Raw genomic sequence first — 26853 nt, forward strand, 5'->3', positions numbered from 1 at the left:
TTCACGGGCTTGGTCGACGTGACAGAAAGACTCCTTACTAGTAATGCACTATATGAAAAGGGCTCTTTGGAATCTTTGTGTAACGTGTCTTTAATTCTTCTTTGTTTTAAGCTTCATTTCCTTTGCCCGTTAAAGTCTGTATTATTTCCTTTGGATTATGCTGGTTCTGAGACAAGCGTTGAACCAAACAAGATAAAGGATCTACATCCACACACGCCTATTGCCCCCATTCGTGATTATTGTGATGGCTATTCAACAGCCAAGGAAAAGGGATAAGACATTGGGTTTAACTAGAGGTCTTGTCTAGACCAGGCATTCTCAACCCCTTTTTCACATAAAGGACCCTTCATTTGATATGCATTATGTCACGGCCCCCATTTGATTAGGTTTTGTCCCTGGAGCCCAAATATGAGAAGGTTTTAATTGTTAGATATGATTTAGACCAGACTTTCATAGCGGTCTATGCTATAGTTAGGGAGATAGCAGTGAAACTAGGACCAAAGCTTTCTTGTACATTATTGTAACAATTTAAAATTGTGCTAAGCACTGATAAATTAAATTAAATCCAATTAAATGGTGGAGTGTTAAATGGTCATGTTGCTGCACTTCCGGTTCCCTCAGCCCCAAAGTGAATGGGTTTTTCGAAAGGGTGAAAGGCCTGAAATAAGGTGTGTGACTCCCACAAAGTCTAAGAGATTTGCAGGTTCTGTCCTGCGACGTAAAACACGCCGGTAAATACCCCACTCATTTGTTTTGATGCTTCTAATGCGTCCTAAGGCGGTGAACAACAAGCGGCTGAACGACACTACAGAGGCCGTCGGGGACGTTAAACGCCACCGCGCCCAACACGGAAAGTCATCTACTCGCCGTCTTTACTGGCTCAAGTCGCGTTTCTACTCGCGCTCTTGAAAACTATTGCAGCCCAAACTCCAGGCTTTTGTAGAAGAGGTGGGCGTGTGGATCTAATCCCAAATTGGAAGCTTAGTGGCGGTGACGTCGACGTCGTGCGACAGTGGCGTAGCTTTTTACTTCTGGCCATTGCATTTACTCTTCAAAAGTTATAGAAGTGGCGTTCATTTGATATTTAATTTGATATCTAGCTCATTTCATATTCCCTTCAATTATCACATTTTCATATTTTCCGCAATAATCCACGATCCAATGGAAACGTCCCGTCGTCTTTCGGAGGCGGGAACCGGAAGTGCAGAAACGCGAACTCATTCGGTCAGCGACTGCGGGGGGCGGGGACGTTACCGCAATCACCTCACCAACATGGCGGAACGGGGCCGTCCTTTAAAACGAGCCGCGCCGAGTGGTGACGGAAACGGCCGAGCCGACGGGAGCCCGCAGCCTCGCGTGTAAACGAGGTCACTGCAGCGCGGCGATCCACTTCCCACGAACCCGGCAGGCGAGACGTCGAGACCCGCGTCCCCCCCCCCGCAAGACTCTCCCGCCCCAGGTAGGCTGTGCGTCGCGGCCCCACGCCATCAAACCCTATCGCTCGCACTCGCCGTTTTGGCGAAAGCGGCATCGCGCGGGGACGCGGGAGAACCTCGGGTGTGATTGTGTGTCGCATGCGTCACACGCGTGCACGTAACGTGTGTTTCTTTGTTTTTGTTTTTGTTTTTTGTTTTGTTTTGTTTTGTTTTTTTGTTTTTTTTTTACGGTGAGTTGCTTCGTCGTCCTTCGTCGCGCTGCCGGAGGTTTTTCCACTGCCGCAAAGTCACACGCACCCGCCCGAGTGCGCCTCGGTGTGCGCAGTAGGAACCTGCACTGTCACGCTTTCCACTGATGCGCGTCAATAAAGAAGATTTAAGGGGCAAAACAAATCTGTTTACTCAAATGAAGAGCAGTGGCAGTTGTACAACACCTTTTATCCACGCGTGTAGTACTATGAATAACAACATTATTCTAAATTATTATGATTAATGATAATAGATTTAAGATGCAAGAGGTTTATTTTTCACATACATATACATACGTTCATACAATAATAATAACAACAATAATAATTGCTGTTGTTATTATTATTAATAATATTGTATAAATAATATTTATCACGATTTAATTTATTTAATTACTATATTTGATTTAATTAACAACAGCTTAACAAAATAACACACATTCTTATTAATTCTTATTATAAACAATAAGAATACAAATATAATTATCATTATGTCTTATTTTTCATGACTGATCATTACTGATTATTTTGTCACCGTGCTGCAACTTTTTTTTTTTCCCTTCCCATTTACCACCGGGGATTTCTCTTTTTTTTAATTTTTATTTTTTACTTCTTTGTATTTATTTCTTACTTTTTTATATTTATAGCGGACAGTTATTTCTACACCGAGCTGGGAAAACCTTAATCAGTGCAGTCTGTTTTTCCGCACAAATAAATGATCTATTAAAACCGTGATAACTGAACCAACAGAGCACTGTCTGAACTCACATGTCGTATTTTCTTTGCTGTTAATTGCAGAGGACTGGACAAACACCTATAAGGAGGAAGGAGGGAAGTAGGAGGGTAGAGGTTGTACAGGGTTGGAGTGGTGGGTGGATGGAGGACATGGGCTCCTCCTCCCTGGCTCACTCTGTACTAAGTGCAAAATGATTGTTCTTTGTGAGTTAAGCAACGATTGCTGAAACTGGCGCTGGCGCGTCTTTCTCTGTTGCGACCGCACACCTTTGTTTTGATTTAACACATAGGTGCTAAGGTGGGTGAAGACATTTTGCTTTATGGTTCTGGTATAATAATTAATAAATATAGTGCAGACACCTCAGTCCAGCAGGAACTAAATAAATAAATAAAGCTTGGATAACTTGTTTGAATAAAATGTGTTATTCCACAGTTGACAATGCTGCTCTGGAGAGATTACAGTTGGGTTTTTTTAGGGTTGTCTTTGAATGCATGCATTACACACATGCATCTCTGTGTTATCACTTCTAGGATCCCAGCAAAGAGTTGCCAAAATGATGCAATGCTTCCACTTCATGGTTGAACCGGCCAAGAGCATTACCGCCAAGCTCAAGGTGACAAAGTCCTGTCATTCAGAAGAAAAAAACAAACTAGAAAACACCCTGATGTGCATTTACATATGTAACTTGTTTTTGCTCCTTTACATTCAATTGGGGGGTCATGTTGTTCTTTCTAAGTAATAATTTCCTGTTCGTTTTTTTTTTTCTTTTAATATTCATCAAATAATCTCCAATCCTGGTTTTAATGCAGAGGGTGTTGTCAGTGCAGATGACTAGGTGTTACAGGAGCCAGAGAAACCTTTAGTTTCGGCTCAGAAAGAAGCCTGATGTTCATTTTGATCCGACTAAACAAATCCCCCCCTTTACTGGCTTACACATGCATGTTATATACACTTGCTTTTATCCACTGCTATCCTACCTCATCTGAATCACAAATTCAAAAATGATGATTATAACATATTATCTCACAGGAGTCGCACAAAAGAGCCAAGGCTGAAAAACAAGAACCTCTGGATGAGAACCAGCTGTTTGTGGTGGAGCTGGCTCGAGACCTCAACCGTGTGTGTCAGGTACGCTGCGGCTTTAATACGTTTGAAGGGGTTTGTGTATTATCTTGTCCCCACCAACGGGATGAGTTTACGCTTTTATTTTAACATCACAGAAGTAAAGGGAAAAATTACATATTAGTTTAATTTCATTTGAATGCCACTGCTTGATAACTTTTTCACCCATATAACGTTTTTTTCACTCAAATGCTTAACAAAGAAGCTCCTTGCTGCTTCTCGTTTGAATGCAGCTATTACCTGAGCTTAAGATTCTTAGCGTTTTAAAAGTAACTATAAATGTTTGCCCATTTATACTCACACACCATCTCTACTTGTGAACAGAATAGAATAGTAGAATTTGTTTATGCCTCTGCTTAGAATAGAAGCCTTCTTACCTTAATCTCTGCCCCGGCGATACAGAAATCGGAGGTCCTGGAGTACATCTGGAACCTTGAAGACACATGGCCGACTCCTCTCTGCCAGGCCTTCATCCTGGAATGGGCCTGCATGCTGGAGAGCAAGGTAGTCACGCACATATGGACTCAACTTTTCCCTGAAATGTATTTATCGTCGGTCGACCCCATGAAGGAAAGGCGTGACATCAAATTCTTCGCTAAGACCACGGGGGGGCACAGTGCTTGAGTCTAATTTCCATAAAATTATAACTGAGTGTGAATTGTGAAAGTTTTTTGTTTTGTGCAGAAAAGGCCCATGCAGACAGACGGCTGGCCAGAGAGCACCGAGCGCAGCAGCCAGGACCTGGTCTCTGAGCAGGACTTACAGGAGGCCAAGACAGTGATCCTCAACTGGACCAAGGACCTGAGGGCCCAGCCTGAGGTACCGCAACGCAGGCAGACGTGATATGATTGTTGTTGTTATTTTATTTAAAACAATTGTTGTTATGTCACAGCAACAACACCAGCGTCAATCTGCAAGGAATATAACAGATATGTTGCCCTGTAAATATTCAGTTTTACAGTAGTGGTATCACTACTGTGTATCCACAAAACTGTCTTTTACCATATAAACATTATAAAAAATAAAAAAAAAAGAATGGCCCGTTGACTTTTACCAACAACACAATGGTGGTTGATTAATTAAAAATGAGGAATTAACCATTTCAACTTTCTATCACATAAACCAATTCAGAATCCTAAATCTTTGAGAGCTGACTGAATCTCAAATGTGTTTTTTTCCCAACAATGATCGTGCAAAAGACAAAATATGACGCTGAAAGTCACTGCAAAAGGACCACAATACCCTGGACGAGGCAATTCTGTTTGTTCTTGTTCAGACGGACTCCTGGACTCAGGATGTTCAAACTTGATCTTATCTTTATTTTTTTGCTGATCATCCTCTTTGCAGCAAAGTGTGTGGCCTGGGAACAATGTGGCCAAGTCCCTGGATGACCTGCAGTCCGCCTGGCGATGGGGCCGCGTGCCCAGTCTGGTCACTGCTATGGAGCTGGTTATGTGGACCCTGATATCACAGAGCCTGGACAAGGTAAGGCACCAGTTTTATACCATCACATTTCCAAAGCCAAAATTCTTAATATGTAGTGTTGCTGTTTATTACATTTCAAACTGAGGAATACTTGCCAAGGTTTGTAAATCTTGGTTCGCTTCATAGGAGACCATCCCTCAACAATGGCTTATCTGGAAACAAAAGTCCAAGAAAATTGGTGTGTAAAGGGTTTTGATTAGTTCATGTCTGAACCACGTCATTCCTGCATAACATGCCACTGTGGAAACTTGCTATGGTTAACACATTCACCCTTTTTAAATATCATTCCAGGCGCCGTTCGCTACATTCCTCAGTCTGGTAAGATCTGAGCATGAATACAGAGATACCAAAATGTGGAAACCATAGTTGCATTGATTCATCTGCGTCATTCTTCTTATATTGTTCTTTTCACAGTGTGGAAATGGATCTCAGATGCTGCAGGTAGATCGTTGTTTTTCTTTGTCATTACTTTGCAACACGCAAGCAGTAATGTAATGTCCATACCGCTCCTCTCACACAGTTCAAGCCTCTTCTCTGTTTCCCTCTCAGTGGAGGTGACCCTGGACCTGGACACAGCCAACCCGGACCTTCTGATCTCCAACGACGAGAAGAGAATGCGTTGTGGCTTTGAGAGGAAGGAGGTGCCCAACTTTCACCAGCGCTTTGATGGTTGGTGGTGTGCCGTCGGCATGGAGGGCTTCGATTCCGGACGCCACTACTGGGAGGTGGAAGTGGGCGAAAGGGACTGGAGGCTGGGCGTGGCCAAGGAGTCGGCGCTGAGGAAGGGCTTCAAGTCCCTGAATACCAACACCGGCTATCTCACCCTGCGCCTGGAGAGGGGCACCGAGCTGAAGGCCCTGACGGTCCCCTTCACCGCGCTGCCTCCGGGCCTCATTCCCAACAAGGTCGGCGTCTACCTGGACTACGACCAGGGCCAGCTGTCCTTCTACGACGTGGACAGTCGCTCCCACATCTACACCTACAACGAGAGCTTTGACGAGAAGCTGTTCCCCCTGTTCGGCACGGTGGAGATCATCAAGGATCTGGTCATCAGTTCCCCGGCAGCCAAGACCCACCGCCTCTGCCCCGTGCCCTGCCTTTGGGGCTGAATTAGCGTTTCCCTGCTTTAAACCTTCCTCCCCATTCCCCTCTTCAGCACTCCAGTAACCATAGCCATATGCAAAAGAGAGTCCATCTCACCACTCAGTGTAATCAAAAGATCGGTTTCCTTAAAACACCAATGCTGTGCTATAAAAAGCAACTCTGTGTGACCGCTATCAGTTGTGCCGCTTTCAACGTAATCGCTGCTGCTTCAGCCTCGCCACCTAGTGCAGCTCTCCATCACATGCATACTGTATTTTCATACATTGCAAAGAATACTTTAGTATTGATGTCATGTATTGTGCAATATTAATCCTGCAGTAACAATGCACTTTCTGTGAATAAGAAATAAAGAAAACTTGTGTATTCCTTTTTTGTTAAATTCTTAATACAACGGATACTATTCTCACTGCAGGTTGTGTATGATGCAATGATCGGGCTGCACTGAACATGGATAAAAGGAGGATGTTCTTCAGTCACTCAGAACACAAGCCCTGCTTTGGCCATGATATTAAGTGTTTACTTGCTAATCAAGACATTAATGAGAAATCATTAGCTACACCCATATCCTGTGATCTTAAACATAGATTATTTTGAGGACTCTCAAACTCTCCAGCGTACAGAACAGCATGGGTACAAACACATTCCATCTCTATTCTCCATAGCTCCATAAAAGTGGAAAACAAACTAAGATTGGTTTTGACACGTTGATCTGCAAATCGACAGATTAGTTGAGTGCTGCGTGTGAAGCAGATCTACAGTAGTTAGAGTACGACGTGTCATTCATGCACCTACTAGAGGTGGTGCGCATTACAGTGTATAAACTGGAGAGTGTATAAATTGGACTTTGTGAAGTTCCCTTGGGTGATAAGATGCACTTTCACAAACAGCGGTACCAAGTATCCTTTGTAAACATGATCCTGCACTGGCATGTATTGGCATGTCGTCTCATCTGTTGGAATAACACACAGGTTTACGACAATCATTTTTGAAGAACCTTAACCATTGATCTTTTTCTCAAGTCAAGGGGAATTCTACTGAGGCTTTGGAGTTTCAGCTGGATGATGTAATAATAATAATAATAATAATAATAACAACAACAACAACAACAACAGTAATAATAATAATAATAACAACAACAACAACAACAGTAATAATAATAATAATAATAACAACAACAGTAATAATAATAATAATAATAATAATAATAAAAAACCCAGACAGAGTTATCCAATCACAGTCGCTACGTCGAGGACAACATGAACACGTGGCTCCTCTTTTGTCGTCAGCATGGTTATGATAAAATATGAAAAGATAAAATAGGAGGATGAACGTAATATTGAACAAAATTTGACCCTTCTTTAATAAAACAGTGAATCAAAGTCCCCGAATGAAACGTTCCCGATGCGTTTATTTTTAATAGTGAGGTTCAGTGACGTCATCAACACGCGACCCAGTGACAGAAGTTAAGTTGTGAAGACCTTCTGCTGTGGGCTCCACTGGGTCTCAATGGCATCTTTGCAACAGTCTCTAAAGAAACACTTCGGCTTCGACACTTTCAGGTCCAAGCTGCAGGAAGATGTCGTCAAAGCAGTCGTCAAAGGTAAAAGCGACCCACTTTGAGTTTTGAGTTGAATTCTGAGAATTAGCCAAAAGCTAATCCCTTATTAGCAAATGTCCACTTGCCAGGAAACCAAAAGGAGAGCCTCAGACATCACATAGAGCTCTATTAGCTCTTGTTAATGTATTTCCTGAGCTGTTTTTAGTGTATCATCTCCATTAATGTATTTTGTGGCATTGTCCAATGTTTTATTCCCAATAACTGTGTTGTTACAGGTGACAGGGATGTGTTTGTTTGTATGCCCACTGGAGCTGGGAAGTCTCTCTGTTATCAGCTGCCAGCCATGTTGGCGAAGGGCATCACCTTGGTTATATCTCCTCTTATTGCTCTCATTCAGGTCAGTCTCTGTCTCTGGTGTTCCCGACTCATTCATTATTGCAGTACATTCAAGATTCGACGTTCTTTATTTGTCCCCCAGTAATACAAGTACGGTACAGTGAAATAAGAAAGCACCAGCTTGGAAGGCTGTGAAAAACACGAAGGAAGAGAAAGAAGAAAAATAAAATCGAAATCAGAAAAAATATACACAAGGAAAGCAATATAAGCAAAGAAACTATAATACAAAATATATGTACAGTATGTGACAGAATATGTACAGGGCGAATAATAATAATGTACATTGTGTAGCATATTGTGCAAAGGGTGCAATGATGAAAAATAAATATGTTGTGCAAAATAATACAGATAAATATATATATTGATTATTATATTGCAGGTGAATACAAATATACAGTCTATATTAAATAGGCATTTACAAATGAAGTCTGTATTGAATAAGTTTGTACAGATTCATTAATTGGAGTCTCTCTGTGTCGGCCTTGTTTGCCTGACCGCAGCAATTGGAACCGACCATGACTCAAACTGTAGCCAACGTTAAGTGTCATTCATTTTCCCACCATTTTCCCCATGCGTCTCCTAAGGACCAAGTAGAGCATCTCAGAGAGCTGAACATTCCCGCCTGCTCCATTAACTCTAAGCTCGCAGCGGGGGAGCGGCGTATGATCCTGGCTGACCTGGAGAGTGAAAATCCCAAACTGAAGCTGCTCTACATCACCCCGGAGATGGTGGCCTCTCCCTCCTTCCAGCCCTGCCTGACGGGCCTGTGCTCCCGGCACCTTCTGGCCTATCTGGCCGTGGACGAGGCTCACTGCGTCTCGCAGTGGGGGCATGACTTCAGGCCCGACTACCTCAAACTGGGCAACCTGCGTGCACGCCTGCCAGGGATTCCCTGCGTGGCCCTGACGGCCACGGCGCCAAAGAAAGTGCGAGAGGATATCGCTCTCTCCCTGAACCTGCACTCGCCGCTGTCCTTCACTACGTCTGTGTTCCGTAGTAACCTGCACTATGATGTGATCTACCGGGAGCTGTTGGAGAACCCTTACGCTCACCTTCATGCCTTCGTTAAAGAGGCCTTAACAATGAGCAGTGGGGCCAAAGCACAGGTGTGTAAACTGCACATCTACAACATCTATAAATGATATATTACCTCACGTTACCTCATCTCTGCTGTTTCAAATATATTTGAGAGAATGACAAACCTTTTCGCCCCAGTCAGTGGGGTCTATAGGGGTCAACCTTGTGATCTCACTTACTTTGTCGTACTCTTCATAAAGTGATACATTTTTATTGCACTTTTATTGACCGAAGTAACTTTCAGACGGTAACACTGTCTGACATTTCTAGACTCTTAATCCACAAAACTCCCAACATGAACTATGTTTGTTTTTTTTGTAATTTAAAGTTGATTTAAATTGTGCATAATTTGCAACGACATGTGTCCTGAATTATAATTGATTCGGTCCCAGAAACAAGCGTCATGTAATTGACCCATATCAATAATGTAAAGTTGGTAGAATAGTCACATCCCTCTGATGGGTTTGAGATGATTTAATACTACACGTTTAATATAGAACAGGCTACTCAAAAAATGTGTAAGCAGTCGCAGAAAAAACATCACATTATATGTCAATCTCTTCAAGTTTTTTGTTTTCTTTGCAGGGCTGTGGGATTGTGTATTGCCGAACAAGGGAAAACTGTGAAACCGTGGCATACCAGCTGACCAGGCTGGGGGTCTCGGCCAAGCCTTATCATGCAGGTAACCTTTCTTCTCTCTTTATTATTCAGTGGCACCGAAGATGGGATGATGTGAATCTCATGTGACTTTTTTTCGGTTGCAGGCCTGAAAGCAGGGGATCGCACGGAAGCCCAAACCGACTGGATGCAGGGCAAGGTGCTGGTTATTGTAGCCACAATAAGCTTTGGAATGGGTGTGGACAAGGCCAACGTCAGGTAAGGCCAGTGTTACATTTACATTACGTCATTTATAAGACGCTTTGGTCCAAATTGACAATAAGTACATTTGTCATTCGTAAAAACTCTGCGGCAGTCTTCAATAGGTACAATTAACACGTAACGTTGGTTGTGTCAAAGTTTTCAAATTAATTTAACATTTTTACAGCATCATTGTTTTTGTAAACTGTGATGTTTACATGATGTCAGTGTGTGTAGAAATACTAGAAACAAATGAAACAGCCCTTAAATGGCCTATGCCTTATCTTTAAACACAAACCAGATATCATATTTTGGGACCTATCCGTTTGCTGCATTGACAATTTTATGCCGTTTCCTATATATGTCATTGCAAAATGCAACATATCTAGCACATGTTTTTTGTTTTCTCCATATTTTGCAAACCTTCTCATTAATGTGGTGAAGACTAGATTAACCGGTTTCACCCTTTGGGGCTTTTTTCTTTGTAGATGTGATGCTTTGTTACTGTTAATGTGTTTTCTGAAACCCCACAGATTTGTTGCCCATTGGAACCTTGCCAAATCACTGGCCAGCTACTACCAGGAGTCTGGAAGAGCTGGCAGAGACGGTTTGCCTTCCTCTTGTCGAACCTACTACTCCCCTAGAGACAAGGAGCAGATGAATTTCCTCATCCGAAAAGAAGTCGCCAGCAAGCAGGTGAGCATCCCATCAGCAGGCGAGGGACCTCTCTACTCTCTTAGTCACAGTCAACGACCGGCTTAGGTTTGATCACCTCTCACATTATATGCTGTATAAAGTGCCTACCTATAAAAGTGACCGTCTTAGAAGACGAAGGTAAACCTGGGAGGTTCTAGGGATGTTCCCGAATTCTGGGGCTTTTAGTGTAATCCACCCAACACAGCGGATCGTATGGATTTCCACTTTAATGATTCCATGAATACTCTGCATTTGCCTGCAGAACAAGCGTGGGTCTGCTAAGGAGACGGACAAAGCAGCGATCACAGAGTTTCAGGCGATGGTGTTGTTCTGTGAACAAGAATGGTAAGCAATTGGCACATAAAACTTCAAGTCACTTTTTATTTAACCGCATACCAATGCAGGCTTAAACAAATAACTATTTACAGAAGTACAGAGCAAAAACCCACATGCAGTACAGTCAATCCTTTCATATTATGTTTGTACAGCAGAGGGCAGACTTGTTCTGTTTTTACTCAATTTTGTTGCACATCAAGAAACGTTCATGGCTTGGCAGTGGCAAGCAGTGCCCGGTCAGGAAGCTCTCAAACAATCGAACCACAACATCCTCGTCACCACCCGAGAATGCGACCCTGCGGTGGTTGAGAAAAAAAACAATTCAAAACAACCACTTTGACTTTTTCTCATATTGTTCCTGTGTTCCTAATGCGGTCGCCATGCCACACTTTGCACATTTGTTGATTAATATTATCGATAAGTCTTTATGCCTGCATTATTGAAATAAAGTGTTTACAGCAGGAGCGAGCACCACAATTAGTAACGCATACAATTAGCAATTGAGGTCGATAAGCAACAGATTGAGGCTAAATAAGAATCTTTCTTACTTTAGGTTAAAGATATTACTGGTCAAAGTGCAGATATTCCACGTTGCAAATCAGGAAACTTGAGCATCGCATCGGCTACTTTTATTTTATCATGTGAGCATGGCGGGAGCTCCAAATGGATTACATAGAAATTATGATATATTTTAAACCAATTTAACTATAATCTTCTTGAAATATCAATATATCAGCCTGTCACAGGGACCCGCGTCTGGTCAAAGGCAGGATTGTTGGCGTGCTGAGCTCAGAGACGCTCCCTGGAATGTTGATACTCCTGAAGGCGTGAGAGTTTTAGCGTCCGTGTTTGGCAGTTTGCCATAACATCCTTCTCCCTGTTTGCCAGGGACCTTGTTGTTCGAAGGCCGGGCCCCTCCATTGCCACATTACACACCCTGTAATAGGCCTGTTAGCTCCGTACGGCGCCTGTTTACAGAACACCTGCCTGTTTTGAGTAGACGATAACTGGTTTTTGCATCGCGTATTGAGATCCCGACTGTTTTATTTTATTTTTTTTGTTCAGGCATCTTAAGTATTTATCTCTGGTGTCTGGGGCTTCGTGTGTGATATCCATAGGTTGTTCGTCTTAATGTCCTTGTGCAGACTGGTGCATTTGCTCAGATTTTGGGCCCTTGAGCGCCGGTCTTGCGGCAGCAGCAAGTCACGCAGGTCAGCACCATCATCATCACAACAACCACTGCGGGAGGGCAGACAAACAAACAGCATCAATTTCATTATATTTGACAGACCAGAGATGGAATGGATCGATTATTAGTGGAACCAGCCATATGGGTTCTATCCACTCACAGATATAGATCAGGAGGATAAAGAAAGCCCCCAGCTCCACAGGGTCGGCACTGGACAGACCCTGCAGTTTGGCCCAGAACCTGTTGAGAAAATTCAGTGTCTCTTCTCTTGAATCCATCCTGAGGGGGAACACATTACGGCCATACATCAATATTTCTAATAATTTTGGAAATTTCATCAAGATGAACATGTTAAAAACACATGTTTTCAAGCTTCATAATTGTATTGCCCCAACAGAGCTGCAGAGAGTTCAGAAATAGGTGTTATGTTACCTGTACACATATGCAAAGAAATTCCCAGTAGACAAGAGTGAGACTAGAGTGTCAACAAACATTTTAGATGATAAATATTTACCCTTTTCTGCTTCTCTCTGATTGATCATCTAACATTTTTGTAAGGTCACAACACCTCTTTGTGAACCAATAATCATATCGAACAATGTAATTTGCCTACATTCATAACATTTTAAATTGACCCTCATTAGGACCAGCTCACCCGGCATTAAAACAAAGTGCCTTCCGCTGCGTCCATTACCTGTCTCATCCTGCCTTTCTAGAATTTGGATGTTACAATGGGCTTTTAAACACAAATATGACACAAACCATCTCCTACTTATAATATGCACTGATGGTGATTCAGTGTACTCCTTTATCGTAAACAGAGTTATGAAACCTTAAATAAACAATATTGTTGCATTGTTATTGGTTATTCCAGGTGTGTACTTCTACAAAACGGTTTTGTTAGAATTTTAGCTTTGTGTGGCATAGTTTATTAACTAATTAATAAAATAAATACAACTATTGTTATTGTTCGGCAGCCCCTTATTTTTATTGTTTGAGAAAAAATATCTGGAACACTAACTTCGGGATAACACACGAACACGGTTTGTTTGAGCCGCGCTGGACCAAAGAACACGTGGTTGAAGTTTTGCACAAATCGATCCAATACGGAGGAGATACTGGCCAAAAATCGACCTAATTTTGAGAGGTTTTAAAACAGTCGATCCAGTACTTCTGATACCAAAATATGTCAAAACTGGCTAGAAGACATATTCGGCATATGCTACAAACACGGTTGAGGTGTCATTTCAACCGCTATCTTTGGGTTTAAATTTAATCCAAATCGATCAGATATTAGTGAAAAACCGAACAAATTTGACCCAAAATATTCAGTTGGTCCTGGTTTGTCACACGTCTCATTCTAAAATGAACAAGATAACATTTTCAGTAAAACGCTTTATGACATCATCATATAATTTACTATAAATGTGCAAGTTCTGATTAAGAATGGGTCCAATGTGCCGTCTAGACTTGGTCACACTGTAGTCTTTCGAGGTTACCAAACTATTGATTTAAGTGTATACTTAAGCTTCTTACTTGGTAGATGTCAGTAGATCTGTTTGATTTATATTTTTAAAGCCGTGCTGCAGGGTACTTTGCCAGATTTAGAAAACAAATAATTAAAAATAGTCCTTAAAATGTTGTCAGCACGTCCCTCAAACTCTGAAATGTGCGACTGAGTGATGGGTTCAAGATCCAGCAAGGTGTTGGAAAAATCGAAGCCATGCAATGATAATAATGCACAGGAATACCACAACGTTTATCATATTTCATGGAAATGTAACTTACTGAAAATGTAATCCCAACCTAAAACAGTTGTTTCAAAGACAGGAGTGTGGCGATGTGCAGACCGCATAGTTGTTGCTCTGCAAGACGAGCAACCAGGAGACGACAGGGAGCCCATGATTTAAGTTAACTCGGAAAATGGTGCTGCGTTTCAGAGAACCCGGGAAACTGTAAAACGCACCCATCACGTCTAAACTGGACCCTATGAATTGTTGCCAGCAGCCATGTTGTTGTTGTTGTTGTTGTTGTTGTTGCTGCTGGAAGATTATAAATGAACACAGAAAGACTTCAACCCTTTTCAGATTTCATGGAATCGTAACCCAATGGAAAACTTGGACACGAAAAAAATATAATCCACAGAAATTCATCACCATGTCGAGTCCACCCCAACTGTGGGAGTCCATGATGCGTTACATGTACTCGGAGCGTATCAGAAAACTTGTACCCGGAAATGTATGAATAATCACGGAAAAATCTCAACCCCTTTCAGGTTTCATGGAATTGTAACTTGGGTCAGAATCAGGCTGAATTCGTATAATTTGATCCCGGATTACGGAAAATACGTACCTCACACAACTAAAATCGACCCTGTGTATTGCTGCCTGCAGCTAAATGTGTTGTTGTTGTTGTTGTTGTTGTTGTTGTTGTTGTTATTATAACAGTTAGGTTGACACAAGGCAATCCACTTGCTGTGTTTCAGTCGGCCGATAAATGTGTTGTGACTTTTAAAGAGGAAGAATATGAGACTGAGACGGGATTATATAGTTTGGGAGGGTTCACGTCTGTAGCATGTGGTTTTTCTTGCTGAGTGTGTTTGTGAGGGTCATTGATGCAGAGGAAGGTTCTTAAAATAACTAAAATACTTACTTTTATCACGACTATCTATCCGAGATGATTCAGCAAAAGTAAAAAAGAGGAACCACTGTTTCCGTTTGACCTCTTTATGTTTGCGGTCAGCTTGGGATTCATATCGACTTTAGTGAGATTTGCATGTTGGAATATGCTGTTTGGGCTGTTTAGTGTTCTCAGGTTTGCTAGCACAAACAGGTGTGCTCCACGGTAACTGTCAGTGCCGCTGGGTGTGGCGTTTATTTGCTGGTAGGACCAGATCCGTCTGTCATTTTTACCAATGATCCGTCATCCCTCCCAGCCTCCCCTCCCATCGATAACTCCCAATAGTTTCCTCTGGCGTTTTAGATCCAGTCGCACCAGATTGCATGTATAGACAGTGTTCCAGGCCTTTCTTTTTTGATGTTTCACAGCATACCATTGATTGCATGTTTCTTTAAAATCACCACAAACCACTTTGAAGGTTCCTGGCAATAAAAAAAAGTTCTAAGCATTTGACGAAAGAAGGGTTGTACTAGTTCACGTGTTGTGTAAACAGACTATTGGTCCAGTAAACTGTTCCATCCAGCTTTCATTCGATTCCATTTTTTGTGGAATCGAATGGGCAGATTGGTCGTCTATCTCGTTGTTCTCATATTTCCCCTCTTCCTCTCCCTCACTTTCATATGAATAATACATTGACTCATAGATGGTTTGTGACTATAAAGTGGGGGAAAAACGACCCAAATCACCATAGAGTGGGATCGTTTGAACTTCTAACAGTTGTGTATGAGGTTCCAGTCAGACTATTGAATTCATTCTTCACATTCTCCTCTGCCATACGTTGAGTTCAGCCCCCGTCACTGTGTGACTCTTTATAATTCACACTCATTTATTTCTTCCAACTGTTTGTTTCTGTGCTTGAAGAGTTTGTGAACCAAAGTCCTTCACCTGTAAAATTCTATGTCGGGTTTAATACGGGCAGCCTCCTCAAAGAGAGCTCCAACGCACCTATGTGGACCACTGTACCAAACACTGAAGAAGAGCGATTAGAGAAAAGGGAAAAAGTCCACTCTTACCTGAAGGACCGGGTGCGATCCGTCTCATGTCAGAAAGCTTCTGAGTGGGTTTTGTTGTCGGAGTCTGCAGTGCGTCAGGTGGGAGGAGCCATGCCAGACCCTGTGCCAGATTAGGGTTAACAGGACAATTCCACAGAGGCCGACGCCGCTTTAGCACCTGATTCAAGGACTAGAGGCGGAGCGGGATGAAGATGATCAAAAAAGCCATTATTGTCATCATTCCTCGTCATCTAGGACCCGCAGTAGGGGGAAAACAAAAATGTCGGTTCAGATTTGAAATGAGAAGCCTGTCGGACATTCTAGGGTTGTGGGTTCTACTTTCTACTCTAAATTTTTGAGAGCTCGGATGACCTTGGACCGGATGGACAATAACTTTCAAAATCGACTAATGAGCAATGAAATGAATGTTACAAAAAAAACAAACTTGACACTCGTCAGATCTTCTTTTTTTGTTCTATTGAGAAGAGCTTCAACAATTTAGACAATGAAACAAACCAATCGAAATAAATAAGCCTAAGTTTCAAATGTCTGGTATGCCGTTGTTGTTTATGACTTAGTGCCATGAATAATAATGCAAAATACTGATTTAAAATGTTCATGTTTAGATTCAGGCCTACCACGTACAACTATCTTGGCAATATGCGGACGCTCTGCCCTCCTTCCTTCCTTTCTCCTTCGCCTCCTCTGTGAGTCTGTTCACCTCCCTCTTGAACCGGTCGTTCTCCTCTGCCGGTGCCAGTGATACTGGTTCACTGTGGAGCCTCCGCTGTGGTTTTTATGCCGTCTGACTGATGTCAGTTTGTTTATTTCCTCTGCGACTCGGAGCTGCTCCCTCCTCCTCCTCCTCCTCCTTCTCCCTTTCCTTTCCATCCAACTGCTCCCTTTACTGCCATGATTGTGCTTCAACTTTCCCTGAATGAAATTTTTGTTTCGGTGTACTATTGACGTGGCTTGATCAATAGGCTGCTCTCCAACAGCACGGTTTCTGTGCACACTTTGAAAACGGGGCGTTGCATAATGTACACGATGTCGGCCGATTTTGGGAGGGGGGAAAAAAACAAACATCCCTGAAATATTTATGCTGTTCAAATGAAACGTTGTTATTTGGAAAGTAAACACGCTTGATGCGACAAATCATTTGAATATGTTTAAATTCCTGAGGGTTCTGTATCCCCCCTACTTTCAACCTCAATGTGGAACTATATGTTATATTATATAGGGGGAGTTGAGAATCATCTGCCTTGTTTGATAACAGAGGTATTGATCGTCCTAACGATGGATTGTTACACAACAGCTCACAGATCAATAAAGTCGTGCGTGGCGTGTCCAAATAACGTCACGTGTGCATCAAAAACACTTCAGAGTTTGATCCTTTAGCGATCAAGTCTGTCTGAGATTTTCCTTCTCTGGAATTGAAAATCGTCATTTCTTTTGGCGTATTTTCTGTTTGTGCGAGTTTCCAAACAATTATCAATTTAGCTTTGGTGTGTACACACTAACTGAACCCCTTTGCCTCAATTTTCCACATTTACCGTTGACTAGAACTATAAAACTGTACATACTGTAAACATATTTATTTTGTTATTAACTATTTAATCAACCAAATGAACCAAATTCCTAAATTATTATTGTTGAATTTATATTCCATAGCCTTTGTCTCTTGTTTTTCCCCCATCAGCTGTCGCCATGCCACCATCTCCAAGTTCTTCGGGGACAAGGAACCAAACTGCTCCGGGGCGTGCGACTACTGCCGAAACCCCAAGGCTGTGCGGGCGCAGCTGGAGAAGGCGGCGACGCTCAGCACCACGACGGCGGCGGCGCAGAGCAAAGAGCCGCGGGGGGCGTTCGGGTTCGACCCGCACCTCTACGAAGGAGGAAGGAAAGGCTACGGCTTTGAGAGGTGAAGGGGGGGCCCGGGGGTGGGAAGGGTGGGGTTTTTTTTGAATGAAGTTTATAAAAGTTAAATTTTTATAAAAAGGAAGTTTGCTTCATTGTAATCTACAGAAATGCAAAGTGCCACGGTTCACATGGACTCTTATCTAAACGCACTGAGATGTATGTGTACAGTACAAACGTAATGAGCCCAAATATCTAGGTTTAAAAGTTAAACTCCCTCACATATTCAGGCTGTAATTGGTTTTGGTTCACCTCTGCCGCGCTTCATTCATTCAGACCGTACCTGCTCGGCAATGAGAAACGAATACTTTCAAATGGTTTCCCAGCCCTAAACTGTCGCCTGGAGCTCGGGTTTTTCCGCAGTTGATTTTAGAGCGACTTGCTCCACAACCCGTTGTTTTAAACGGGAGGTTCTGCATTTTTTCAACATGGGCCTTGTTAAAATTTCATCATCATTTGTACTGCTTTGCTGCTGGGAAAATTCCCGCTCTGCTGCAGCTTCACATCGGCGCTTCAATGCAGTCCAAAGAGAGCAAACCTTTAACAATACCCTAGTCACCATATACTGTATGTCTTATAGACAGTTTTGTTTGGGGGGCGAGGGGGAGGGCATCTTGTTGCGGTGTATATTTTATTCAAAAAACAATAATGAGGGGAAACATGGTGGAGTGTGATGGTGGAGCACTTGTGTTTAGGTACGACGAGTGGGACGGTGAAGGTGGCAGCGGTGAAGATGAATCCGTCAATAGGAGGAAGGAGTTTGGCGACCTCTTCAAGAAGCAGATGACCATGCGAAAGGTGTGTGTGTGTGTGTGTGTGTGTGTGTGTGTGTGTGTGTGTGTGTGTGTGTGTGTGTGTGTGTGTGTGTGTGTGTGTGTGTGTGTCTGTGTGTGTGTGTGTGTGGGACTAACAATTTAATATCATTGTGTATCGTCTTCTAGTTGTGTCGTCAACATTGTCATATTATGATATGGTTTCGGTATCTACATGAGAGCCCTGTATTTAAGTTACAACTTCATTTTCTCATTATATGATGTCTGAAATACTGTTATTCGCCTGACAAAATGATTTAATTTACCTTCTCGTTCAGTGTAATGAACTTGAGTTGAGTGTTAACACTGGATTTAATTTCCTAAACAGATATCGCATCATACAGCCATCGATATAGTATTATATTCTCTAATTCTTTTGCATCGCCCAGCAGATAACAGCACACGAAATTCAGTCACCCACATCCTGTTTTTCAACAACCATTTTCTCCGCAAGTCTAAATATCTCCTCTTCGACCAACCCGCTTATTGTGTTTTGTGTTTTTCTCTCCACATCTGTCTGCCGGCTGTGAGGCCCCCATCGGGAAAGTTTCGGGGCAAATCGCTCCCACATGTTCAGCTAAATTGTATTGTACAGGACACAACTGTGGGTTAAAATCCCCTGTTAGCCCAAGTGGATTATGTTCAAAATGTCCATTTGAGCGGGTGCAACTCAGCAACAGAGGTCAGAGGTCAGAGGTAAAGCTGGAAAGAGAGAAAGATAATGCGTTCCAATGCATCGCTGTCCTTAAATAGCTTAAATAGCTGCACCTGGCCAACGACCACAAGGCGCTGGCCGGTTCAGGGTTGTCTCAGGTCTGTTCTTAATCATCCCAAAATGTATTTTCTAGGCGTCCAGTGACTGTAAAGAAGACTTTGTTCTGCCAGGTAGGCCTTAGGATCTTTGAACGATGGTTTAAAAATATTGTACCAAACAGTTGTTGAAGTTAAATGACTAGGTTTTAGGATCTGTGTTCGGTCTCATTTGGCTGTAACAAATCCTCTGCTGTGCAGATCCCGACTGTCCCCTGAGAGAGGCGAGCAGTCGGAAGATTCCCAGGCTCACTGTGAAGGTGCGTAACTCACTGCGCAGCAAACCCCCACGCGGGGAGCACATTCCTCATGCTGTCGGCACCAGTAACACTCCCATAGCAAGACAGAGTCAGGCCTCAGCGCAGCTAAAGGAGATTACACGGACAGTCGCTAGATTATTTGAACTGGGCAATAAATAATTATGTTGCATTTCAAATAAGTATTTCTGCGTTAATGGAATTAATCCGTTTTGCTGCCCCCGTGTGGTGTATCTGTGTAATGCAGTGCTTTTGCATTTATATTATATTTTGAAGACATGTAAATAAAACAATGTTTTGTACATTGTCAAATACACAATCAAATACAATTGTACACATTGGTCAAATAGTTGGGATCTTTCTAAACGATACATGCAACAGACGTTTCAAAATCCAGGTGCATACACCTCGTATTCATATTTCACTTTGTCTGAAATGTTAGAGTTCCATTGAACATGGTTCAGCACTTCCTTTCAAATTAACATTTTTTTTTTTTTTTTTTTTTGTCTTCAATCTGTATACATTTCATTTCAGGCGAGGGAGCACTGTCTCTCTCTCCTGCAAGAGGTGCTTAATGGCCACCAGGGGGCAGAGGACACGGAGGACGCGTTCAAGTAATGGTTTACTTCTATATGTAGAGTTTACTGTATACACTGTAGTTATTATACATATACAGTGAATTTACTGTCATGTCTATCAACTGATATCTGGGTAGATTGTTGAAATGACTACTTCTACCAGCTTGCTCTATACTGTATTTAATTTCTATTTACTTTGACACGAACAGTTCATATGAATAAGCATTACAATAAACATGGGAGAGCTAGCCAAGAAGGTTCATTTTCATCTTTAGTCCATTGTCAGACGTTACACAAACTCCCTGAAAAGAATTTAAAAAAAGTGAGACACACTTCTAGACTTGTATAGTCAACCATTCTTAGACTTAAGGTCTCATTCAGCGTGTGAGTACTTTTTCCTCACCGTATCCTTCTGCTTTTACCTTCATCCCTGGCAGCGGTGACGCTCTCTCCTCGGCGGTGGATTTAGAGTACGAGGTCTTCAAGGCCACCAAGTCGGCCAACCTTTACAAAGCAGCCGTCCTCAAGAAAGTAAGCACCAGTAGCGATGCAGAACGAAAACTGACTTTATTGTTGTAGGCGTGGGCGACATGCACGTGGCAAATTCCAATCGGCGAACGCCGCCCCCCCAGATCCACTGACGATTCTATCAGGAATGGGGGGTGGTCCGCACGCATAGAACGTAATGTAATTCGGCAAATTTGCTCTCCCCGTTAGAGAAGTGCAGGATTTATTATTTACACAAAAAAAAAATCTAGTTTTTACTGAATGAAGTACCATAGCGACGGAAACGTGCATGACGGGGCACGGGTCAGCGGGGACACACAGGGTTTTCTTGGGGACGGAACGGGACAGTCCCTTAACTCAGTTGTGTTTTAAAAAAAATAAAAATAAAGAAATTGTTTCGTACGAGTGGGACGACTCCACTCCAGTTCTCTGAGTCGGGTTCACATTTTTCATTTTCCATACGAGTAACAAACGAAGGAAAAGGAAAAAAAAAATAAAAAATCTAAATCTTTCTCTAGGAGATTATATTATGTGTTGCTATATTATAATCACAATATATTATATTTGCATATAGAGCTGGGAAGTGAGATCCGAGTGGTTACTCGAGACGAATTCTAATGCCGGCTCTAAACAGACGTACTTGTTTACAACGACTGAAGTCGCCCCGTTCCGTTTCTGTGGCGCTCGTTGATTCGGACGATCCTCTTCACAATGAGGGTGAGAAGAACACAGTCACGACAACGAGAGGGAAAACATGACATTATTTTATTATTTATTTGTTTATACACGCAATACAAGAGCGCTTTTAGATGACGAACATTACAAATAATCAATAATAAATCCAAAAGAGCTCTGAGCGGAGAGGGAGAGCGTGGAGAGCCTCTGCGCTCTCTCCCTCCTCCTCCCCTTCCCAGAACTCAGTAAACTGCACTTATGCCGTTTCAATGCCGGGCTTTTTTTCTTCCCGGTAATAAAACAAAACAAAAAAAAAATCGTCTGCCATTAATGTCAATCGGCGATCGAATTTGACCGTCAATCTGCCCAAGCCTACATTATTGCTGCATCCCTTTTTTTTTTTTTTGTTTTCGCAGCACTATTCATTTCATGTACAACAGTGTGAGGTTTTGAGTTGGCGCCCTTAACACCTCCCCCGTCCCGAAGGTCTCCGAGATGAAGAAAGCGGCGCCGACGGCGGCAAGTAGAGGACGCCTGGAAGAAGAGGGCGGCGGCGTTGGTGGAGGAGTTGACGGTGGCACCGGCAGCGATTCCGGTCGCAGCAGAGCGATGAGCTCCAGCCCCAAGCAGGAAGCGGCCTCGTCGTCCCTCCACGGCGCCGAGGAACTGCAGGGCTTCACGTCGGCTTCCCAGATCTACTCCGTGAGAATTGAGCGATGTGGAATCTGTGGGAAACTGTGTTTTTAATTGATGATGATGAACGTTAAAGCAGGCGCGTCTGCGTCTTTTTTTTTTTTCACCCCCAGATGAAGAGGAAGCGGATCGGAGCCGGGCTGAGAGGCTCCTCCAACCCCTTCCAGATGGCCGGGGAGCTCCTGAAGGCCCCCAGCGGGGACGTCGGGCCCCGCGGCGTCGCTGCAGGAGGCGGCGGCTTCCTCCCCGGAGTCGGAACTGCAGCGAGAGGCGAGGACGCCAAGACGGAGGCGTCGCTCGCCGCAATGTCGTCCATCAGAGCCAAAGCGGCCGCCGTCGCCGCCTCCCTGACCAAGGCCGGCCCCGCCCCGAGCAGGAGGCAGCAGAAGATGGCCGAAGCCGCCAAGAACACGCGCAACATTTCCTTGTACTTCGGGAAGAAGGAAACGACGGAGAAAAGCCGGGAGCCGGGGCCGGGCGCCCTGCCTGCGGCCGCCGGGGTCGTCCCCGTGGCGACCAACGGCCCGCAGGAACAGCCGCTTTGTACCGGAACAAATTTCGAGGAAACCAGCCCCGTCAAGTTTGTCACTGAGGATACAGCCGAAGCAGAGCCGAGAACAGATGTCATAGTTATCGATGACGAAGATGAAGAGAAGGCTTTTGAGGAGGGTTCTCATTGTGACGTGGAGTCCAGCGCGGTGTAAGACGTTCTTATGAAAATACTTTTAATCGTCCACATCTTCCCTTCTCAAAGGATACATTTGCTGTTTTTCGACCCGGGCCTTTGAGAAATGTTGGTTCCCATCATTGAGAACTGTTCACGGCACAACCTGGCTGAGGGCGTTACTGTTGAGAAACTTACCACTCTGCCGCAGCCTCTCCCTGTGCTTCCATGCGGTGCCACGGGGCAAACATTTAAGCCTAAAAAGCCTTTTTCCAAAAAGAGCAAACTGTCTCAGCAAATATTTTATTTATGTTTTGAACAACAGTACCACATTATATTTATAATTGCTGCTGGTTGCCAGTAGGAAGCGGCACGACTCCCTGTTTCTAGTCTTTTGTGCGGGTGTAGCCAAAGAGCTTATTTGGGGAAGTGCAATGTACAATAAACCACGATTTAATATTTTTTGAATAAAGCTTAAATTGGACTGCATTGAAGCACAGTGAGAAGCTGCATTAGGGCGGGAAGGTTCTAAGTAGTAACGGGAAAGTGAAATGAATGAAACAAACATGTTAGTGCTGATATTATCCCTTGACGTTAACATTGTCGTTGTCCCTTGCACAGACAAAACCCACCTGAAAGTGAAGCGGCTCCGGCTGAAACTGTAAGTGATTCACACCCGTAAATAAAAAAATATATATATGTTCTCGTTCCTGCACAGCTGACACGCTGACGCTCACTTGAGGTCTGCTTCCCCAGCCGCCGGCCGACAAGGAAGGCGGGAGGGGTTCGTCGCCCCCGGCGAAGCGCAGCCGGCCCTCGAAGGACCCGGCGACGTCCAGGAGGAGGGTGACCTTTAACCCCAACGTGCAGGAGAGCATACTGGACACCGCCAACGAGCCCCCGAAACCCGTGGCCTTAAAGGAGGTGGCCGATATCGTGGTGCGCTGCCTGGATCCCTTCTACTCTCAGGGCAAGTTTGCCACCAAGGTGAGGGAGGAGCGCGTCGGAGTGGAGGGGTGTGGTGGGGCGTGGCGCTGGGCGGGAGGCCTTTTTAAAGAGCCTCTGAGCCAGGAAGTTTCAGTTTCTGTTGCCTCGTCTTGTTTTTTTGATTGTAGAACGCACCCCTCTTGGATTGAACTGACATTAACTCTAAATGTATGCAAATTCCCTTTTTCTTTTTTTCCCAGTTTAAAAAAAAAAAGCCCAAAATTATTTATTATTTTTCTTTTAGTGGCTGAGCGGTGAGGGCGGGACTCAAGAAATGCTACTAATCAGGCTTTGTTGTCATTATGAATTTTATGGATCCATGCTACATCGCATTGCTCCGTTCTCAGACCTGTTGCGGTTACTACTTCTAGTTTTTGTTGTTTGGTTTGATGATATTGATCAATAATCGACAATGAGGAGCCGTAAACTGTTAGAAAAACATGATTGATGAGGACGAGGCCATTTTGAATCTTGAGCTCGAAGAGGGGACCACTGAACAGTTTGTGGTAACATCCAACATTTTAGAACAAGCTGGTTATTCTTTGACCTGACCCATTTCCGCCGGTTCTTTTTTTTTTTTCCTTGTTATTTGGTTGAAGGAGCTGTTCAAGTCTTTCGCACGCTACCTGTCTCACCTCCTGGCGGCGGGACGGAGCCGAGGCAGAGCCCAAGGTTGAGTATCGGATCAGTAATGACCCAGTGGGGTGTGTGTGTGTGTGTGTGTGTGTGTGTGTGTGTGGGGGTGACGCACTCTAACGTTGGTTCTTCCCGTCACCCCAGTGAAGGCGGAGGCCAAGGCGCTCATCAAGAAGCTGTTCGTCACGGTGAAGCGCTGCGAGAAGGAGGCCGACTGGGGCCACCTGAAAGCGCCCGCCGCCTCCAATGCCACCGTGAAGGAGTGACGGGGAAAGGGGGAAACTAGACAATTTTTTTTTTTTTTCTCTTTTTTTTTTTTAAGGGTCCAAAACGCTTGCTCCCTCGTCAGTGCCTCCCCGCGGCTCCTACTTCAGGTTTTTCTCTCCCTAGAGGACGCTTCTGGACGCCGAGCCTGGATCCAAGCTGCATGCTACGCCCAGCGCCGCCTAGTAGAGACTGGTGTTATGAACCTAGCAATAAAACATGTCTACTGTATACCGTGTGAGTGTCGAGCAGGCTGGACACTGTGCACACTCGCCGCTGGAGGCTTTACGGTTGACTTATTTACGAAGGAAGCCAAAACCCCAAGACGGGGGATGCTGCACTATCCCGTACGGCTGCCACACGTTTGGAGCCAAGCTTAACTTACCACCGCGCCCATGTTTGGGAAATAGTCTTTTGCTTTATTTTTCTATTCTGTTCATTGTGAATGTTGTTTTGTCTTGATATCAGTTCGGAGATTGTCAGTAGTAACAAAACTTTAATTTGTGTGGACTCATTTATTATAATTTTTTTTTTTTTTTTTTTTAAGATGATCAATAATCTGGAGGGGAAACGCTCCATCCTCATGTCGCGCTGCTGGCGGGCCATCGCGGTTCACTGAGTGCCTGTTTGGGGAGCGGCTGCCAGGCGTCTCCGCTGGGTCGTAACGGAATACAGAGCTTTGAAGCACTAATGGACACAAAGCAACAGTAGCACTGTCCCCCCCCCCGCTGGTTGTTTACAATAAAGTCTCGCTGCTGGAAAATGTGCAGACTCCACGACGTGGGACGTCACTTATTGTTTGCTTTGTTGTTCTGGTGTCTTAAGAACACAGACGATTCAAGTCCCAGTTTGGGGATGACAGCAGGGCTACAAAAGGAAGTGACGTCGCTGCGAAGCCCGAGGCGGGTGCGGTGGGGTGTTTGACCAAACGGCTGGATGTCGACCTACTGTATGCTGCATTCCAAGGAGCTCGGAAAACCTGCGCCGGTGGTCCCCGCCTCCGACTTGATTGCCTCTGCCCGGGAAAACGTGGGCGCCCGCAGTCAATTTGTCTGTCTGGCAATCTTGTGAATCCTACAAGCATCTGCAGAGGAGATAAAACTACAGAGTGGTTGAGATTGAAGTTAGACGTTTCTTCAAATAAAAAAAAAAACAATGCAAAATGTGTCACCATGTTGCTATGAGGTCTGTTATCTATATTATACTATTATTTATTATGCTTGGGCCGCTCAGAGTTGACTTATTCCAAACAAAGTTTTCCTGCAAGAGGGATGACCTAATGTTTATCTCATACAGTACATCTTCGTGCGATGATTCAGACCTCAATGTTAAAGGCGTCCTGTAATGAAGGACGCACATTTGCAGTGCTCGTTGAGTTGTGCACGTAAACTGGGCGATAAGACAACTCTGTCCGTTTTTTTTTGAGCCGTCTAATTCAGAAAACGTGTAGAAACAAGGCGTTCAGATTTGCAGCCCCCTTTCTACATCACTTAATACCTCAATAGAATTAGAGCCGCCCTCCATCTGAGTAACTCCGCCCACGGCTGGGGAATAACAAACAGCGCTGGGATATGCTCTGTTGGCTGCACGGACCAGCACAAATCTTTTAAAAAGAAGAGGGATTAGAACCAACTGCCCGCGAAGGAACTGCAGATGACAAATATTTAGAAATAATTCTGCTGTGTTTCTTTCAAATAGAAAAGTATGTGGTACATAAACTGTAGGCTGCGGCACGCGATCCACTGTGCGTTTCGCCAAACAAAACCAATAAAAACATGTTTTTATTGTAGATGTATTTTATTTTATTTTCCAACGTTTACATGAAACAGATGTCCACGTGCATTGTCGGCAACGAAATTTCTTATTTCTTGCCTAAAAAATTGTTCAGAAACAGATTTTGGTCGACCGTTAAGGTGAAATAAGTTAAAGTTTATGTACTTCATAAAACGGAACATGACTACACATGCTCAAACCTCATTAGCTCACAGAACTAGACGTCTCAGGAGGGTTGCGCCCCCCAGAAAAACAGTGTCCTACAGGATGGTTTAAAGGCACGTTATAATGACTAAAATGCATTTGGTATTTTCAGCAAAAAACTTTCAAAGACATATTTTAGGGACCTCAGAGACCATATATTAACT

General features: G+C 43.7%; 2 protein-coding genes and 1 long non-coding RNA gene across 4 annotated transcripts; 2 read left to right on the forward strand and 1 right to left on the reverse strand.

The window, feature by feature from the left end:
* Positions 1 to 1257: 1257 nt before the first annotated feature.
* LOC307237179 (butyrophilin subfamily 1 member A1) lies at positions 1258 to 6495 on the forward strand. Its single transcript, XM_080009843.1, has 10 exons — positions 1258 to 1459; positions 2951 to 3033; positions 3450 to 3548; positions 3945 to 4046; positions 4227 to 4361; positions 4890 to 5027; positions 5154 to 5205; positions 5319 to 5345; positions 5442 to 5468; positions 5577 to 6495. Exons 2-10 carry the CDS (start codon positions 2974 to 2976, stop codon positions 6134 to 6136), a joined length of 1200 nt encoding a protein of 399 aa, XP_079865969.1. The 5' UTR covers positions 1258 to 1459; positions 2951 to 2973; the 3' UTR covers positions 6137 to 6495.
* A 1109-nt stretch (positions 6496 to 7604) lies between these two features.
* Positions 7605 to 26345, forward strand: recql5 (RecQ helicase-like 5). 2 transcript variants are annotated; one of them, XM_080009703.1, is made up of 19 exons: positions 7605 to 7731; positions 7965 to 8086; positions 8670 to 9191; positions 9748 to 9844; positions 9927 to 10038; positions 10554 to 10716; positions 10979 to 11061; positions 17612 to 17833; positions 18525 to 18627; positions 19490 to 19526; positions 19653 to 19711; positions 20243 to 20322; positions 20724 to 20817; positions 21955 to 22170; positions 22275 to 22861; positions 23447 to 23486; positions 23582 to 23812; positions 24412 to 24484; positions 24593 to 26345. In XM_080009703.1, the coding sequence occupies exons 1-19, from the start codon at positions 7638 to 7640 to the stop codon at positions 24712 to 24714; spliced, it is 3057 nt and encodes a 1018-aa protein (XP_079865829.1). In that variant the 5' UTR covers positions 7605 to 7637; the 3' UTR covers positions 24715 to 26345. The 2 variants fall into 2 exon arrangements, with proteins under 2 accessions (XP_079865829.1, XP_079865830.1); XM_080009704.1 differs by having other exon boundaries at positions 24415 to 24484.
* Positions 11089 to 16655, reverse strand: LOC307237084. Its single transcript, XR_013844402.1, has 4 exons — positions 16558 to 16655; positions 15934 to 16102; positions 12402 to 12520; positions 11089 to 12291 (listed from the first exon to the last, which is right to left on the reverse strand). It is a non-coding gene; the product is annotated as an uncharacterized lncRNA (long non-coding RNA).
* Positions 26346 to 26853: the final 508 nt, after the last annotated feature.

Source organism: Zeus faber (assembly GCF_960531495.2).
Source record: "Zeus faber genome assembly, chromosome: 11".
Lineage (NCBI taxonomy): Eukaryota > Metazoa > Chordata > Actinopteri > Zeiformes > Zeidae > Zeus > Zeus faber.